At 44.1% G+C, this 18,418-nt stretch overlaps 1 protein-coding gene across 1 annotated transcript in view; it reads left to right on the top strand.

Annotated features, from left to right (window-relative positions):
* Positions 1 to 7,180: 7,180 nt before the first annotated feature.
* Positions 7,181 to 18,418, top strand: part of CA6 (carbonic anhydrase 6) — a 16,587-nt gene continuing 5,349 nt past the window's right edge. Inside the window, exons 1-4 of the mRNA XM_015821424.1 lie at positions 7,181 to 7,259; positions 9,535 to 9,711; positions 13,106 to 13,254; positions 16,486 to 16,581. Coding sequence (XP_015676910.1) covers positions 7,181 to 7,259; positions 9,535 to 9,711; positions 13,106 to 13,254; positions 16,486 to 16,581 — 501 coding nt within the window. The remainder of the gene's footprint in view (positions 7,260 to 9,534; positions 9,712 to 13,105; positions 13,255 to 16,485; positions 16,582 to 18,418) is intronic.

Genomic DNA, 18,418 nt, shown 5'->3' with positions numbered 1-18,418 from the left:
CTTTACGCAGTCGCGTGGGCGGGCCTAATCCAGTTTAGTTTCCTTTTTTAATTTCTTTAGAGAGAGAAGTGGAAAAAAAAACCCCATTTTGTAAAGATTTTGAACACGTTTTTATTTCATACCTTTTTAAAAAAAAAATAATTATCCATGCGTTGTACAACGCTGGTAGCTTGGAAACTGGAATATTCATCTTGCACAGAAATAATTATTTTAAGATAATTATTTTGCAAAAGATGGAGTGATGGACTGTGGTGTTAAAACTTTATAATTGTATCCAATAAGCCAAACACCAAAAAGCTTATTGATTCTAAATACCCATTCCGCCAAACTTGAGTAGTACAAAAGATTACAATTGAATGCAGAATTTAACACTAACGAAAACAAAACTTCTAAGGCGGTACCTGAAGTTTGTAAAATTGTAGCTTTAAACGTGATTTAGCTTTTTTTAAAAAATAAAAAAAATTCACTACTTGATGTGTTCGCTTTAGTTATTTCTCAGTGCTTCTGTGCTAATGTTTACCCTGAAAGGGAACTATAATAGAGATGGATATCTGTAAAATGTAAGCCAAGGAACCGATGTGTATTTGAAGAATCCGAAAATGCTGTTTTCCAAACCTCAGTTGAATTGCTTCTCTCATGCCTGTAAAACTCCAGTTTAATCACTTGTTTAACACAGACAGGGTTAGACTAACTTGATCAAAACTCAGTTACAAGAGCTTTGCAAAAAAAAATACTTACGAAAATTAATGAGAAAACATCTTCTGAGCCTCTTTGTTGGGTCTAACTTGCCTAGAAAGCTGTTGTTGTTGTTGTTGTTGTTATTATTATTATTATTATTATTATTATTATTATTATTATTATTTTTAAAAAGAGGCCAAAACAATATGCAACCTTCACCATTGAAAAATTGGGTGCTGTCTTTTCTGACAGACCCCGAACAGATTCACACAACCTCTTCCCCCCCCACACATCCTAGTCAAACAAGATGCCATTTCACCTAAGAGCTGGTACCCCAACAAATAAACCAGTTTATGGCTTAGTAGGAAGGTTGGATTAAACCCCTGCCGTAAATTATGTCCTGAACGAAGAGACGGAATGAAGTGGCAAGTTCAGCCCTTTTTAGTAGCTTCAGAGAAGGAATTGGGCTCAGCCTTGCAATGAATTTCTAGTAGCAATAAAACGCCGAAAGTTCTTGCTTTGGCCAAGTGCTGGAATTATTTTGTCCCAGCATCCCTTTTTTTCTAAACAACAATATTGTGCTGTGAGGCTGCTAGTGTGTGTAGAGATACACGGGGGTTTGTGTTATTATTAAGGTCATTCAGCCACTCGGTTTTCTGGGAGCATCTGGAAGGATCGTGGTCAGAATTGGGAATTTGGGCGGCTTCTTTTAAAAACAATGGACATCTGGGGTTCCAGAGGTGATGGGCCAGAAGCTATATACCTTGCTGTCATCTCTGCCAGAGGTTTGGATGGCTTAAGGGGATGGTCCGGCGAGATCTTAGCTGGAAAAACTTGCTTTGACAGGCAGGTTTTGCATTCTGAAATAGGGAACGCAGATTGTAAAAATAATAACAATAAAAATTAAAAAGGATGCGGGTTTTGAACTTAGAGCAACCAGATCTGCAGCAAATCCGAGCCATTTGCTGGAGGAAATCTGAATGCCGCAACTTCAGAACACACGTGCGACTGGGACTGCAAAGATAAGGTTTGGAAATGTAAGGATTGCAGCCCGCGCTATTAAAACCGATATGTGGTTTATTTTTATCTCGTTTAGCCTATCCTACAAGCCCAACTCCTTGTGGCTAAGTCCAAACCACAGTCCGCCAGATCTCAGCTTATCAGGGTGAGCATTAATTTGCAAATGCAGCTAGATTTATTCATAGAGGCCTACAAAACACGCAAGGAGAGATCACACCTATTTTCCCGAGCACTGGAAAACAAGCCAAGAAACAAGGGATGGAAACTAATCCAGGAGAGAAGCAACCTAAAAAAGGAGGAATTTCCCGACAGTGAGAATAATTAACCCGTGGAACGGCTTGCCACCAGAAGTTGTGGGTGCTCCATCACTGGAGGCTTTTAAGAAAAGATTGGACCACTATTTGTCCTAGGGGGTTGAGGGGGTTGAACAGGGGGTTGGACTAGAAGATCTCCAAGGCCCCTTCCAACTCTGTTAAAAAGTTGGAAAAAAAGTGGGCAGCCGATCAGAAGGAAAAGAGGAAGTTTTAAAGCTTAGGATCTGCCTCTTGTGATGTCACAAAGACAGAGAATATTGGCCACAGCCAAGCGCAAAACTCCACAGCTGGTTCCGTTTCAATGGCTCTTAGTCCACTCTGTCCACCTCAATCCAGACCCACATTCAATTCCTTTATTTTTTTTAACACTGATTGACTCCCACGCAGATTCCCCTCCTCGCACCTATCTGGAGCAAAATGTCCACCAAGAGCTAAGAAAAAAATTAAGAGAGCTTTGCCATTCCACCAGAACAAGAGAGGATCGGGACCGGCAAGTAAGTATCCCTTGTGTTGAAGCGTACACATCATAATTAAAAGTGAATTTGTCTTGCGGGGATAGTCTGTGCTTTGCTGGGTCAGCAAAACCCGTGCAAATCCTCAGCCCCACTTCCAAATTGGTATGTTTTCTTGGTTCGTGTTGTTTTTCTTTTTCCAAATGTAAATTGTGGTGCCTAGCTGCTTTGGCGTGGAGGGTTTCTATATTTATGAGTTCAACCTTTTTTTTTTTTTTTCTATTGTGAAAAAGACCCCCTTCATGCCCCAGTCCTCCTTGAAGCCCCTCTTTGGGGGTGAGAACACCAAGCCAGGAATCCTGGTTTATCACTCACAACAGTGCCATTTAAAAGCCGAGATCTAACAAAGCATCATGGGGCTTGATGCGTCCTTTCTCTCTTTCTGCCCAGTTCCAAAAAGATTTAGAAACCTACTGGCAAGCTGGCCATTTATTTCCCTTTTCTATCTTGAAACCAAACATAACTTTGCCCCCTAAAACAATTATCATCTATAATTTATCATCTTTTGATGCTGTGCTAGAACATTTTTTTACTTTGTCTCCTCCACTGCCTCTGCTTTCCATCTGGGCAGCCAAAAATGATTGCGTTTATCTCTAGAAAAAAAAATTGGCTGGCTGGCATTTGCAAAGGTGGAAGGGGAAAAAAAAAAACCCCACCTCTCTGTAATATTCAAATGGAAACTGCATTGTCTTTGATTCAGGGGACCTAGCCAGAAACAGCACGCGACCCGATGGAAATTTTAAAAACAGCGAAAACTAAAAGGGGTTCTTACACAACGAGGCCGTTTCCAGAAAATATGACGATTATTCCTTTGCATTCCTTCCCTTTCTCTGACCCTGCCACTTGAAAAGTCTGGGTTTTTATTTTTCCTTTGGGGAATGGGTGGTTTTCAAAATGCAGGATTTAAAAAAAAGGGTTTTTGATCGGGATGGTTTGCCTCGCAGCAAGGAATCGGGGCGTCCCAGTTAGAAAGCAGGTTTTAAATTGGAATAAATAAAGATAGTTTAGTTGTTAATTCCTGGATGTTTTCCCCTGGTTTTTGAACTTTGAAAATCCTGCAGATTAAGAGGCTGCTAAGTTGAAATAAATAGAGCAAAATAAAAAATGCACAATTTGAGCTTAGGGGAAAGGGGGGGGTTGCTTGGCAAGACTTGGTCTCTACTCAAGTCCCCAATAGTCCTCGGCTTATAACCATTTATTTAGTGACCGTTGGAAGTTAGAACGGCGCTGAAAAAAGTGACTTATGACCCTTTTTCACACTTACGACCGTCGCAGCGTCCCCGATGGTCACGTGATCAAAATTCGGACGCTTGCAACCCTATTTATGACGGTCGCAGTGTCCCGGGATCACGTGATCCCCTTTTGCGACCTTCGGGCAAGCCAAGTCAATGGGGAAGCTGGATTCATGTGTTACTAACTCAACAACTACAAGATCCCCTTAACGACCGTGGAAAGGAGGAAGGTCGTAAAAGGGATCAAGATTCCCTTGCTCGGCCGTGGAAATTTGGCATTCAGTCGTCGTAAGTCGAGGACTACCTTCCCTTTGGACCCTGAGTAGATTGGCTAAGATCGTCTTCTTGCCGAGAGACCGGCCTGATTTTTTTTTCTCCTGAAAATATCGCTTGAGCCCTGAACTTTAGCCTTTGCTAAAGAGACAGGCAATCCAAATGAGGATTGTCGTACATTTGGGATTGTATTACAACAGGCGGGACTGGACTTTAAGCCCTGTGGAAATAAGGCTGAGCTATGAAAAGTTTTCGCAGGATCCAATCGGAGTCGGTCACCAGGACCAAAGATTTATCCTTCCAAGCTTTCGGATTGGTTCCGCGGCCCATCCTCCTGGGAACTGCTCCGTCTCCAGAAAGTGTGCACTGCGTGGTATTTATAGGGTGCCTGGTTGATTGTGGCTTTTAGTTTTTAATTGGGGCGTTGATAGCCGGCTATTAAGTTGTTGATTGTTGTTTCCGTGGCTCCTAAGCGCCTGAATGGTAAATCATTCCTGACCTGTTTCCCAGGCTTCAATAATTTCCCTGGCTATTTTTGTCCCTGCTCTGCCAACAATATGAACGTTTTCTCCCCACGAAGGTAAAGTTACCCCCAACTTTGCATCTAGAAAGCTAGCCCCTCAGGATATGAGGGAGCCTGAAGTCCGAGGGGCTCACTTTTCCTTGAAGGGAGGGGGGCCGTTGCATAACTCCCAGCCAAGAGGGGATTACGGCCGGTAGCATCTGGAGACAGGTTGGGGCTGTCAGTTGTCAGAACGTCTCCTTTGCCCACTCATCAGGTTTTCAAGGACGGGCTTTTAAGGAGACCTTCCCCAAAAGCTCATAAAAGGCCAGCAGCAGTTTTGTCTGTGTGTGTGTGTGGTTTTTTTTGGCTTGCTCTGCAGAGCGGCAGAATGTGCAGAGATCAAACCAGGGCCCAGAAGGCATTTCATAATCCTGCAAAATCCAGTTGGGTAAATAGTCCTTGAAAACTGCTGACCAGGAAATGCCAGCGATTCAGGCCAGCTCCCAAATTGCCCAGGAGACCCAAACAAAGAATATCAAGGTCCCGAGTTGCATCGGGAAGGTTAAAACCGGTGTCTCTCAAAGCTTGGCAACTTTCAGGTGTCTGGTCTTCGACTCCCAGGATTCCCCAACCAGGCCCTTTGGTTTTTCAGCTTAGAACGGAAAAAGACACGGCACAAAAAGAAAGAGGGCTGAGGAGGGAAGAGGAAAAATCAAGGTAGCCAACCCAGTCAAGCATCCCTGGGAGCCTGCTGGCTGGGGACTGCTGGGAGTTGAAGTCCCAGCTATGATTGAGAAATAGTGGCTTAAATTGTCCCTTTCAAGAATGGGGACGTTACACCCTTCCAGGGCCCAGACGTTTTGCTTAGAACTGGATGTGACACCACCGGGAGATTTTGCCTGTGTTGCAAAACAAATGAAGTGGAAGGAACTTTCCAAAGAAAAATAGCAGTTATTATGAACGTGGCACATTACACGTCTGTGAAAATCCCCAGGAGCTTAGCTCAGTCAAAAGGAATAGTCATCTTTTCAATGTTTTGGGTCTCCGGCTCAAATTGTTTACTTTTCTTCTGCAGAGGGGAGAGTAAGGATTCCCTGAAGGGAAAGAGGGAATCTCTTAATGGGAAGAGTAGACCCCCAGAGCGATCCATACTTGTTTTCCAGAATCAAGCTTTTCAAACATGTCAGCAACGACCTCTTACAAGGGGTAAGATTTCCCCCTATTTCCAAACACACAAGCTACCTTATACAGATAGTACAGACTTACAACCATGATGGGATCACGTGATCCCCTTTTGCGACGTTCTGACAAGCAAAGTCAATGGGGAAGCCAGATTTACTTAACAACCGGGTCCTTACTTAAGAGCTGCAGTGATTCTCTTAGCCACTGCGGCAAGAAAACACTAGCAACAGCCCTTAGACTTATATACTGCTTCACAGCCCTCTCTAAGCGGTTTACAGAGTCAGCAAATTGCCCCCAACCATCTGGGTCCTCATTTTCACCGAGCTCGGAAGGATGGAAGGCTGAGTCAGCCTTGAGTCGGTCAGGATCGAACTACAGGCTGTGGGCAGAGTTTGCCTGCAATGCTGCATTCTAACCACCGCCCCACCATAGCAATAGCACTTAGACTTATATACCGCTTCACCCTGCTTCACAGCCCTCTCTAAGCGGTTTACAGAGCCAGCAAATTGCCCCCAACAGTCTGGGTCCTCATTTTCACCGAGCTCGGAAGGATGGAAGGCTGAGTCAGCCTTGAGTCGGTCAGGATCGAACTACAGGCTGTGGGCAGAGTTTGCCTGCAATGCTGCATTCTAACCACCGCCCCACCATAGCAATAGCACTTAGACTTATATACCGCTTCACCCTGCTTCACAGCCCTCTCTAAGCTGTTTACAGAGTCAGCAAATTGCCCCCAACAGTCTGGGTCCTCATTTTCACCGAGCTCGGAAGGATGGAAGGCTGAGTCAGCCTTGAGCTGGTGGAAACTCGAACTGCTGGCAGCCGGCAGAGTCAGCCTGCAGTTCTGCCTTCTAACCACCGCGCGCAGCACGGCTCGGTGGTCAAATGAAGCAAAACTCACTTAATGGCTAGCAGTGGAAATTTGCAGCTCAACTGTGGTCTTAAAGGCGAGGACCACCCGTAATTTATTTTTATTTTTTCCCCAAAATCGGTGTAATTTCTCAAATGCATCTGAGTGTTATGGCTAAGTTCTTCCCGCTGGCCATTAAGCAGGCCTCTGCGAGTGTTTGCTTTCTGCATAAGGCGTCGACTTCCAGGTACATCAAACATTAATGCTTGCAGGATGCCCATCAGCCTAGCCAATCAGAGAAGCCAAAGACTGTGGGTGATGCCTACAACTGAGAAAACCCAGAGAACAAACCCCATCACAGCCTTGCTTCCCCTGACAGCTCCTACTTGTCTCCGTCACTATTTTGTGGTCTTCTTACTGGGTCTATTAGAAGCGTAGCCGTCTCTCCCCAATCCACAATATAATTAACTTTCTCACCCAGCAGAGGAAAATAGAATATCTGCTCTTGTTTTGGCAGGAGAAAAGAGGCTGGATTTAAGTAAATTATTATTTACCTTTTCGGGGGGGTTCGACAAAAACCAGCGGATCCAGCTTTCGGGGGTCGATTTCACGGAATCATGAGGACTAGCGTCTGGGTGCTCCAGCTCTGCTTTCTACACCTAAGCTCTTCCGATATCTTGGACTGGACGTATCACGGTAAGGAGGAAAGAAAGAGGGAAGGTGGGGAGGGAGAGCAGAAACGCCTTTGGCTTTCAACTATGGTCTATTTTAAGGTGGCAAATCGTTGCAGCATGGTTAAATATTGGCTTCCCAGACTGGGACTACAATCTTAGTTACTCCTAGTTACTAAAGAGAGCCAAATTTGGTCTTGTGGTTAAGGGTTAGGGTCAGCTAGAAAGCAGGAAGCCCGCATTGCAGGTCCTGTTTGCAAACAACGAAAATGTGTGAACTCTTATGCCGTTCTGATGGTGCACAATTAGAGCAAAAATTAAATTAGTATGCAGTACTTTATTTTAAGAATAATTCCTTTAGACCTTCACTATGAGAGTCTAAGGATGAGCTTCCCTGCTGGGGATGAATTAGGAATTGCCCAGCAGATCTGGAGTGGACCTGATTAAGGGAAGGAGGGAGCAAAGACCTACAGATGGGTTTTGGCATCCTATTAGCTCACCTGTGCACGTCCCCAAACATCTGCCAGCCTGCAGCACCCCTGGCTTCAAAATCAAGCTAAACCTCTTTTGAACAGCCTCCACATCTGCATGTCATTTGCCTCCCTTTCAAACCAGGTAAGTTCCCTCCACCTGCCCCCCCCCCACACACCCAAAACCTTTCTTAACATCTCCCAACATCCCAGAGATGGCTGCTGCCTTAGGGTTAATTTTGGAATCGGGTCTCTTCGGATGCCCAAATTCTTGGCAGGCCTCCCAAGGTGGAGATGTTGTTTTGAGCAAAGGAATGGAAAAAATTGAGTAGAGATTCCCAATCAAGCAGAAATTCAAAAGAGCAAGCCTGTGCCGGTCGCTTTTCGTTTTGTCTTTCTGTCTCTCCTGATCTGTCAAATCCAAAAGAACGCTTTGCGACATTTTTCCTTCTTCAGGGGGAGAAACTTAGGAAAATATGCTAAAATATTGTTCTATCTGCTGCGAGAATTCTCTGTTCCATACATAAAGCCAGCCAAAGGTTAATGCCTCTGGGACATCGATATGGAAGGAAGTTAAATCTGCTTTTAATTTTTTTATTTTTTATTTATTAAGAAAGTCCAAAGGAGAAACTCTATGAGAGGAGAAAAAAATTCTTCCCTGGAGATAGTTTGTTCCAGTAATCTTTCTCCTCTGTTAGTGCCCTCTAATAGGGATCAATCAATACTTTTCACTCCTGATGGCGAAGAAGCTACCCTAAAAATTGGGGAGGGAGCCAAGAAAGATTTTTAGACCCATTGCAAAACAGAGCTGAGAACCTGGACAGTGGGGAAAAGGGAGCACTTAAGAGGCCGAAGAATTATTTAAAGGCTAAAAAAAGAGGTTTATTATAGCCAAGAAGGAGCCTTGATAATCTGTCGATCCTCCCTCTCTCTTTTTTTTACAGGAGATCTCTGGAGAGCCTAGAAATTATCTCCAGATTTCCTCCCATCACCACTTTCCCCATCAGAAATCTTTCCAAGCACTTGCCAGGACCCGCTGTAGGGTTTTGACTCACATCATTGATAAAGAATATTTCTGGTTGAAATGGGGGGGGGGTCCCTTGGTGCTCTCTGAGCAAGTTTTTTTTTTCTTGCAGGCCTTTTATTACCCACCTAAGTAACACCATCAGTGCTAGAAGGGAGTGGGGTCTGACAAAGCCTACCCCCCCCTCCAGCACAGAGGTTTTACCTCATTTGGGTAATGAAACATCTGCAAGAAAACCACCCACCGCAGAGAGTGCACAATATACTTTTGGTTTCATTTAGTAAATAAGGAAAAAAAATTATTGTAGGAGATACGAACTTACATTTTTTTCTTTAAATAAGAAGCCGGCTGATCGAACGTCTCAACATAAGTTTTCAGGAGAGAGAGGACACATCTCTATGTGTTTTTTTGTTTGTTTGTTTTCCTCTTCCTTCATCCTCCCTCTTTCCTTTCTTGTCATGTCTTTCCCATTTAAATCAACAGGCTCATTTCTGCTAACTTTCCAGGCAATCTGGAAGCGGTAAAGCAGGGATCTTCAAACTTGGCCCTTTGATGACTTGTGGACTTCAACTCCCAGAATTCCTCAGCCAGCGCGCTGGCTGAGGAATTCTGGGAGTTGAAGTCCACAAGTCATCAAAGGGCCAAGTTTGAAGACCCCTGCTGTAAAATGCTTGCTTATATAGGACTCAAGCTTTTATATAGGACTCAAGTTTATATAGGACTCAAGCTTATATAGGACTCAAGCTTATATAGGACTCAATCTTCTGTGCTATGCCTTTTTCTCTCCCTCCCTGGCCCAACCCAAGGGGAACACAGTGAAGACGAATGGGGAACGTACTTCGAACACTGCCTGGGGAAACTGCAATCCCCCATCAATATTCAGAGGTCGAAAGCCAGATTTAATCCCGATCTGGAACCGCTGCAGCTCCAGGATTATGGCTACCGCCGTGACGCATTCAAGATGACCAACAACGGCCATTCAGGTGAATAATGAGGGGGGGGAAGCAAAATCCTAGAACAGGGGTCTTCAAACCTGGCCCTTTTATGACTTGCGGACTTCAACTCCCAGCTGGCTGAGGAATTCTGGGAGTTGAAGTCCACAAGTCATAAAAGGGTTGAGTTTGAAGACCCCTGTCCTAGACTTCTGATCTAGCAATCCGGTGATTAAAGAGCTTGCAAGCAAGAGTCATTTTAATTTCTAGCTTAAAAAAAGAAACCTGGAGCTTGGGAGAGCAAAAAAGATGATTAGGGGGCTGGAGGCTAAAACATATGAAGAACAGTTGCAGGAATTGGGCATGTCTAGTCTAATGAAAAGAAGGACTAGAGGTGACATGATAGCATTTTCCAGTATTTGAGGGGGCTGCCACAAAGAAGAAGGGGGTCCATTTATTCTCCAAAGCACGTGAAGGCAGGACAAGAAGCAATGGATGGAAACTAATCAAGGAGAGAAGCAACCTGGAACTAAGAAGAAATCAGTGAAACGACTTGCCTTCAGAAGTTGTGGGTGCTCCATCACTGGAGGTTTTTTTTATAAGAAAAGACTGGACAGTCTGTAATGATATTAATATAGGGTCTCCTGCCTGAGCAGGGGGTTGGACTAGAAGACCTCCAAGTGCCCTTCCAACTCTGTTATTCTGAGCATCTCCCTCTGTAATCCATGGGATTCGTTTTTGCTCCTATCCAGAATTGGGTTTAAAAAGCAGAATAATCTCTTCCCCTGAGCTTCAAGACAACCACTTAAAGCAAGCTCTAAGATCACTACCTACCTATCTTTTTAAATAATAATAATAATAATAATAATTTGAAAGCTAATTGCCCCGTTTTGCGCTGCCAGGCTTTATTTATTTAAATGCCCCTTCCAATCTTGCAATTGCCTGAGCTTGCAAGAATCACAACCTGAAAGCCAAAAGGCAGCAATCAAAGGCAATAAAATCTGAATCAATTATAGTGGGTGGTCAATTGAAGTCTCCACGTCAACCCACAATATTACATAGCATTGGCTCCCCACAAAGCTTGTGGTTTCACTGCCTTTTGCCAGCTAAATGAGAGGTTGTCGGAGTTGGCCCCAGTCTGTCTACTGAAGGGGGATGAATTTCCAGAGAACTTCAATGGGCGACAGGGACTTTTCTGTAGTGGCTCCTGCCCTATGCAAGGCCCTTTTTCTCTCTCCCCCCCCCCTCTGCAAAATGCTAAGACCAGCCCTGTTGTGTTTTTAGGCTTTGAAGTCCACATCTTTTATAAGCCACTTTACATGTAGTCCTTGACTTCCCATTCATTTAGTCACGCTTCAAAGTTAAAGCGACACTGGAAAAAGTTACTTAAGACCGGTTCACCCTCCTGCGTGAAAATATAGGCAGTCCTCGACTTACAGCAGTTCATTTAGACTGTTCAAAGTTACATCACTAAAAAAAAAAAAGGACTTACGACCAACTTTCTCGGTTACAACCATCCCCACAGTCACGGGATCAAAATTCAGATGCTGGGCAACGGGTTCATACTTACGACCGTCGCAGCGTCCTGGGGGTCACGTCATCCCCTCTGGCGACTTTCTGACAAGCAAAGTCCACGGGGGAGCCAGCTTCACTTAAGAACCGCAGTGACTATGGCGAGAAAAGTCGTAAAATGGGACAAAATTAGCTTAACAAAGGACTGACTTGTACAGTGGGAAAGGACAGGATTTTTATAATAAAATACGTATACAGATCCCAAGGATGTTGCATGCTAGCTAGTCTGCATTCAGTAACCAGAACTAACTTTTTAGAGACTTTTCTGGAGCAGTAAAAAATGGCATTTTCCCTTCTCTCCGCGGCTCCCAAACCTCATTATATTTCTAAGCACAGTGCGGTGTTCTACCCGAGATTAACGCTAAGCATACTCGACTTTAAACCTGTCTGAACACAGGATTAAAATTGGGGCGGGGGGGACGCAAGGCAGCTAAAGCAGAGCCCCGTTTTAAACAGGATTAAAATCGGGGTGCAAGGGCAGCTAAAAAACGAGCCCCGTTTTAGCCTCCCTGCAGGGAAGCGGTCCAGGTCGACCAGATTAAAAGAAAATCAGCAGAAATGTTATTGGCCAACGGCCCGCTTGCTTTTTTTAATTTGCACGCGGCTCCGGTCGTGATCCATTCATTTCTGTCCCCGTCATCATTTTCTTTATGTCCTTCCACATTCTATCTGGCTAATTTTGTGCTGATTTTTCCCAATCCGCTGGAAAAGCTGGTGGGCACGCCAGAAACAACAGAGGTTTGTACAAATGCACGAGGCATTAAAAAAAAAAGAGAGAGAGAAAAAAATAACAACAAAAGCACAGATCCAACATTACGGATGAATGGAGATATTGCTAGAATTTGGGATTATTGCAGAATACCCAGCGCCCGGTCTACCCATATTTTTTTTTTTAACTTGCTGATATACTGTAAAACCAGGAACGCTTTATCTTCAAAAGCAGCCTGGAAAAGGAAAAGGGAGAGAATCAGGGTCGTGTGGGGCTTCGGTGTGGAAATATACAACTGGACCTTCGGCAGCGAGAAAGAACGGATGAGAGACCACTAAGAGATTCTGCGGGTTCAAATCTAAACTCAAAAAGGGAACTTTGCTGTAATTTTGCATTCCCATTGAATGGAAAAAAATCAGGAATTACTGGAAGCCGAGGTCAATTCGATTCTCCTAAATATGGTTTAAGTGGTGTCCCGGTTCACTTCCTTGGTAAAATAATCTTATTTACACGCAGACATCCCTTTCAAAGCACAGGCTAAAATCTTCCAAATTCTCCTTATTTTCCATCCCTAACCAAAGGCCCTGATTTCTTTTCTTTTTTTTCCCAACCTTGGCAACTTTCAGGGAGCTGGTGTGAAATTAAATCACAAAAGGAGGCACTTTTGGAAATGGTGCTTGGGAGGAATCGCTCTTGTGTGAACTGCCCCCAAGACTAGGGACTAGCAGCCTGACTTGCACAATGGCCATCTTTAAAACTGCCGGATGGAAAAAGAGGATGTGTTAATGGGATGAGCAAGACAAGTATGGTGGGGAGGAGTATAGCAAAAAAAGAGAGGGCTATACCAGGTAAGGCAAGCTTGACCTTTGCACTTGGGCTCATTCTGACAATCCAGGTCAGCATTTTGCAAGTTAGTGCTGCCAGAACAAGCCAGGAATGATAGGTCTGAGGCAGGCATCAAGGTTAGAAACAGGGATAATGCAGATAGCTCTCGATTTAACCACCATTTGTTTAGTTCAAAGTTATAGGGACACTGAAAAAGTGGCTTACGTGATCATGTCACATGATCAAGGTTTGGGAGATTGGTAACTAGCATATATCTATTTATGACAATTGCACTGTCCCAGGGTCATGTCATCGCCCTTTTTAAATCCCCCTTTCCAGTTGTCATAGACCTTCCTTCGTCCATGAGGATTATAAAAGGCCTGCCCGGGAAATTCACAGCCATCCAGCTGCACCTTCACTGGGGGGGCACGGAGAAAGAGAGCAGCGGATCCGAACACACCATCGATGGATTGCGGTACATGGCTGAGGTGGGTCACTCCGTTTCCCTCTGGAATTANTGGGAGAGCAAAAAAGATGATTAGGGGGCTGGAGGCTAAAACATATGAAGAACAGTTGCAGGAATTGGGCATGTCTAGTCTAATGAAAAGAAGGACTAGAGGTGACATGATAGCATTTTCCAGTATTTGAGGGGGCTGCCACAAAGAAGAAGGGGGTCCATTTATTCTCCAAAGCACGTGAAGGCAGGACAAGAAGCAACGGATGGAAACTAATCAAGGAGAGAAGCAACCTGGAACTAAGAAGAAATCAGTGAAACGACTTGCCTTCAGATATTGTGGGTGCTCCATCACTGGAGGTTTTTTTTATAAGAAAAGACTGGACAGTCTGTAATGATATTAATATAGGGTCTCCTGCCTGAGCAGGGGGTTGGACTAGAAGACCTCCAAGTGCCCTTCCAACTCTGTTATTCTGAGCATCTCCCTCTGTAATCCATGGGATTCGTTTTTGCTCCTATCCAGAATTGGGTTTAAAAAGCAGAATAATCTCTTCCCCTGAGCTTCAAGACAACCACTTAAAGCAAGCTCTAAGATCACTACCTACCTATCTTTTTAAATAATAATAATAATAATAATTTGAAAGCTAATTGCCCCGTTTTGCGCTGCCAGGCTTTATTTATTTAAATGCCCCTTCCAATCTTGCAATTGCCTGAGCTTGCAAGAATCACAACCTGAAAGCCAAAAGGTAGCAATCAAAGGCAATAAAATCTGAATCAATTACAGTGGGTGGTCAATTGAAGTCTCCATGTCAACCCACAATATTACATAGCATTGGCTCACCACAAAGCTTGTGGTTTCACTGCCTTTTGCCAGCTAAATGAGAGGCTGTCGGAGTCGGCCCCAGTCTGTCTACTGAAGGGGGATGAATTTCCAGAAAGTTTCAGTGGACAGGGACTTTTCTGTAGTGGCCCCTGCCCTATGTAATGCCCTTTTTCTTCCTCCCACCCCTGCAAAATGCTAAGCCCTGTTGTATTTTTAGGCTTTGAATTCCACATCTTTTATAAGCCACTTTACATGTAGTCCTTGACTTCCCATTCGTTTAGTGACGGTTCAGAGTTAAAGCGACACTGGAAAAAGTTACTTAAGACCGGTTCACCCTCCTGCGTGAAAATATAGGCAGTCCTCGACTTACAGCGGTTCATTTAGACTGTTCAAAGTTACATCACTAAAAAAAAAAAAAGGACTTACGACGAACTTTCTCGGTTACAACCATCCCCACAGTCACGGGATCAAAATTCAGATGCTGGGCAACAGGTTCATACTTTACGGCCGTCGCAGCGTCCTGGGGGTCACGTCATCCCCTCTGGCGACTTTCTGACAAGCAAAGTCCACGGGGGAGCCAGCTTCACTTAAGAACCGCGGTGACTGTGGCGAGAAAAGTCGTAAAATGGGGCAAAATTAGCTTAACAAAGGACTGACTTGTACAGTGGGAAAGGACAGGATTTTTATAATAAAATACGTATACAGATCCCAAGGATGTTGCATGCTAGCTAGTCTGCATTCACTAACCAGAACTAACTTTTTAGAGACTTTTCTGGAGCAGTAAAAAATGGCATTTTCCCTTCTCTCCGCGGCTCCCAAACCTCATTATATTTCTAAGTACAGTGCGGCGTTCTACCCGAGATTAACGCTAAGCATACTCGACTTTAAACCTGTCTGAACACAGGATTAAAATTGGGGGCGGGGGGGACACAAGGCAGCTAAAGCAGAGCCCCGTTTTAAACAGGATTAAAATCGGGGTGCAAGGGGAGCTAAAAAACGAGCCCCGTTTTAGCCTCCCTGCAGGGAAGCGGTCCAGGTCGACCAGATTAAAAGAAAATCAGCAGAAATGTTATTGGCCGACGGCCCGCTTGCTTTTTTTAATTTGCACGCGGCTCCGGTCGTGATCCATTCATTTCTGTCCCCGTCATCATTTTCTTTATGTCCTTCCACATTCTATCTGGCTAATTTTGTGCTGATTTTTCCCAATCCGCTGGAAAAGCTGGTGGGCACGCCAGAAACAACAGAGGTTTGTACAAATGCACGAGGCATTAAAAAAAAAAAAGAGAGAGAGAAAAAAATAACAACAAAAGCACAGATCCAACATTACGGATGAATGGAGATATTGCTAGAATTTGGGATTATTGCAGAATACCCAGCGCCCGGTCTACCCATATTTTTTTTTTTAACTTGCTGATATACTGTAAAACCAGGAATGCTTTATCTTCAAAAGCAGCCTGGAAAAGGAGAAGGGAGAGAATCAGGGTCGTGTGGGGCTTTGGTGTGGCAGCGAGAAAGAACGGATGAGAGACCACTAAGAGATTCCAGGGCTGCGGGTTCAAATCTAAACTCAAAAAGTGGACTTTGCTGTAATAAGCTGCATTCCCATTGAATGGAAAAATTCAGGAATTACCGGAAGCTGAGGTCAATTCGATTCTCCTAAATATGGTTTAAGTGGTGTCCCGATTATGAACTTACGAACACATCTGAGACCGCAGTTTCTGTTGCTAAATGAGACATTTAAGGGAGTTTTGCCCCACTTGGTCCCAGGACGTAAATACATGCCAGTTGCTAAGCCTCTGAATTTTGATCACGTGACCCTGGGGATGCTGCCACAGTCATAAGTATGAACAACGGTCGTAAGTTCCCTTTTTTTCCATGCCATTGTAACTTTGAACGGTTGCTAAAAGAACCGTTGTAAGTTCGAGAACTATCTGAATGGGCCTGATCCCCCTTTTAAAATCCCCCTTTCCAGTTGTCATAGACCTTCCTTCGTCCATGAGGATTATAAAAGGCCTGCCCGGGAAATTCACAGCCATCCAGCTGCACCTTCACTGGGGGGGCACAGAGAAAGAGAGCAGCGGATCCGAACACACCATCGATGGATTGCGGTACATGGCTGAGGTGGGTCACTCCGTTTCCCTCTGGAATTACCAGCCTGGGGAGGAGGAGGAGGAGGAGGAGGAGGAGGAGAACTAGATTCTCCTGCTTGAGCAGGGGGCTGGACTAGAAGACCTCCAAGGTCCCTTCCAACTCTGCTATTCTATTCTATTCTATTCTATTCTATTCTATTCTATTCTATTCTATTCTATTCCATTTCATTCCATTCTGCCTGTAGTTGAAAAACTAGGAATCGGTTGTCCAAGGCTACTTGCCTTTCAGGGAGAGCTTCACCACCACGTGGGCCCCCATGCCACTTTTTCACCGTTTCTTTTTTTTCCGCAGCTCCACATTGTCCATTACAACTCAGAAGCTTACTCCAGTTTTGACAAAGCGAAGAATAAACCTGACGGGCTGGCTGTTCTGGCTTTTCTTTTTGTGGTAAGGCACTCTACAACCCACTTGTGTGCAATGAGGGTCTTTTAAGAGGCCCACACCCAAGTTGGGTGGCACTGGTCTGCCGTTGAGTTTTGTCCCACCTCCTTGTACTACAAGCTCATTAAAGACCTTCTCAAAGGATCGCTCCCAACATATCCCATTATTTCTCCTTGTGGTCCTACTCCAACTTGTGCGTTATGGTGTGAGACACAGTCAGCCAGAGGTTCAGATGAGATTTGGCATTTTTGTCCACTTCCCGAGGCCTTCCCAAGGACCTGGAATAAGCAGATGTGGATGTTTGATGGTGTTAGAGATATCATCGTAGGATGTAAGCTGTTCCAAGTAGAGCTGCCTTTTGCAATTGACTGATGGTGAATTTGTGAATTCCCGAAGATGTTCAATGATGCTCCAATTCTTTAGGGATTGCACCCAAGGCACCTATAACTATCGGGACTAACTTTGCTTGTTCCTGCCACAGTCGTTCTATTTCTGTTTTGCAAGTCTTTTTGTGTGTGTGTGTGATCTTCCAGTTCTTTCTCTTCTGTTCTGCTGCGTCTGGCTACTGCTACATCCACTTCCAGACTCTTATCAACAATTGTTAACTCTGCTGTGTTATATGGCAGGTGCCAGTCTATAGAAAGAAAGGAAAAAACAGGCATAGAATCAACATTGCAGGAAGAAAATGGGGTTCAACAGTGGGACCTAAACATCAAAAGGAATCCGGAAGCCCCCTTTGGAAGCTACATTTTAATAATAAATGGTGTTAATTGAAATACAATAATTCACTTTAGAACACAACGCAATAGTGCATTTTAAGTGTTTAGTTGGAAAAAGTGGCAGTATACGCTTTGATTAAAAATAAATAAATTCCTGGCATGGCAAGCAAGCAACCTCTTTTGGAAGGACACTAAAAAGAGGATGGGGTCTCCTGCTGGTGCATTCCTTTGATTTGCAAATTGGCAAAAGCAAGGTTGTCATTTTCTTACAAATATCCCAGAACAATTGGAAGCTCAAAAGGCAATTTCCCAGAGAATGTCTCCCATTGCTTGGCCAAGCCTGGAACATCTGTCTGACATCTGCTTAACAAAAAGATCTCCCCATCAGGGAAGGCTAACAACCACTGTTTTGGGGCCCTTGCAACTGCTAAGGTGGTGTCCAAATTGTTGTTGTGCAGTTAGAAAAATTGCGAACTGGAAATTCAGCTTAATTTTCCAGCTGTTTGCCTCTGGCTCAGAGCAATGGGCTTCACACATACATACATATATACATACATACACAAAACTATCTCTCCCAACCTGGATCAGCTCCTTCATTTCTTCCAGGTTCCCAAATCTGATCAATTATAATTGGGTTCACATCATAGCTTGTTTAAGGGTGGCTCAGTCAGGTTTGCTCAACCTCAGATTGTGATGTTTAAGAACCAAAAGTTAGATTGCAACCTTCCACCAAGCCACCATGTAACAAATCACCTTGTGGCTTAGCTTGAGTTATCAATCGGATTGTTATCAAGCTGGATTTTTTAAAAATTGCTTTAAAATTAAGAAGTGTCATTGTGGTACTTTGTCCTGCCTGGTGGTTTTTAAAGGCTGCCTATGATCAAGTTTAGGGTCGAAAATGAAGTTTTTTTAAATTGAAAACAGAGGGGAGATTATACTTCACAACCCTGAACCTACCACTAGGGGGCAGCAAACACTAGGGAAATAAAGACTGGAAATACGTTTATTTTTCTGAGGGCAAATAGGGACGTTTAAATTAAAAAGAGATGAAGGGAGAGAAGCAAAATATATCTGCGCTTCTCCTTTGAGTGCAATTCAGTCCTGATGGCCCTTATTTCTGGGAC

Source organism: Protobothrops mucrosquamatus, unplaced genomic scaffold, assembly GCF_001527695.2.
Source record: "Protobothrops mucrosquamatus isolate PMUCROS unplaced genomic scaffold, P.Mucros_1.0 scaffold1329, whole genome shotgun sequence".
In the NCBI taxonomy this organism is placed as follows: Eukaryota; Metazoa; Chordata; class Lepidosauria; order Squamata; family Viperidae; genus Protobothrops; species Protobothrops mucrosquamatus.
Note: the sequence above shows the minus strand (reverse complement) of the source record. Positions and strands in the feature narration are given on the sequence as shown.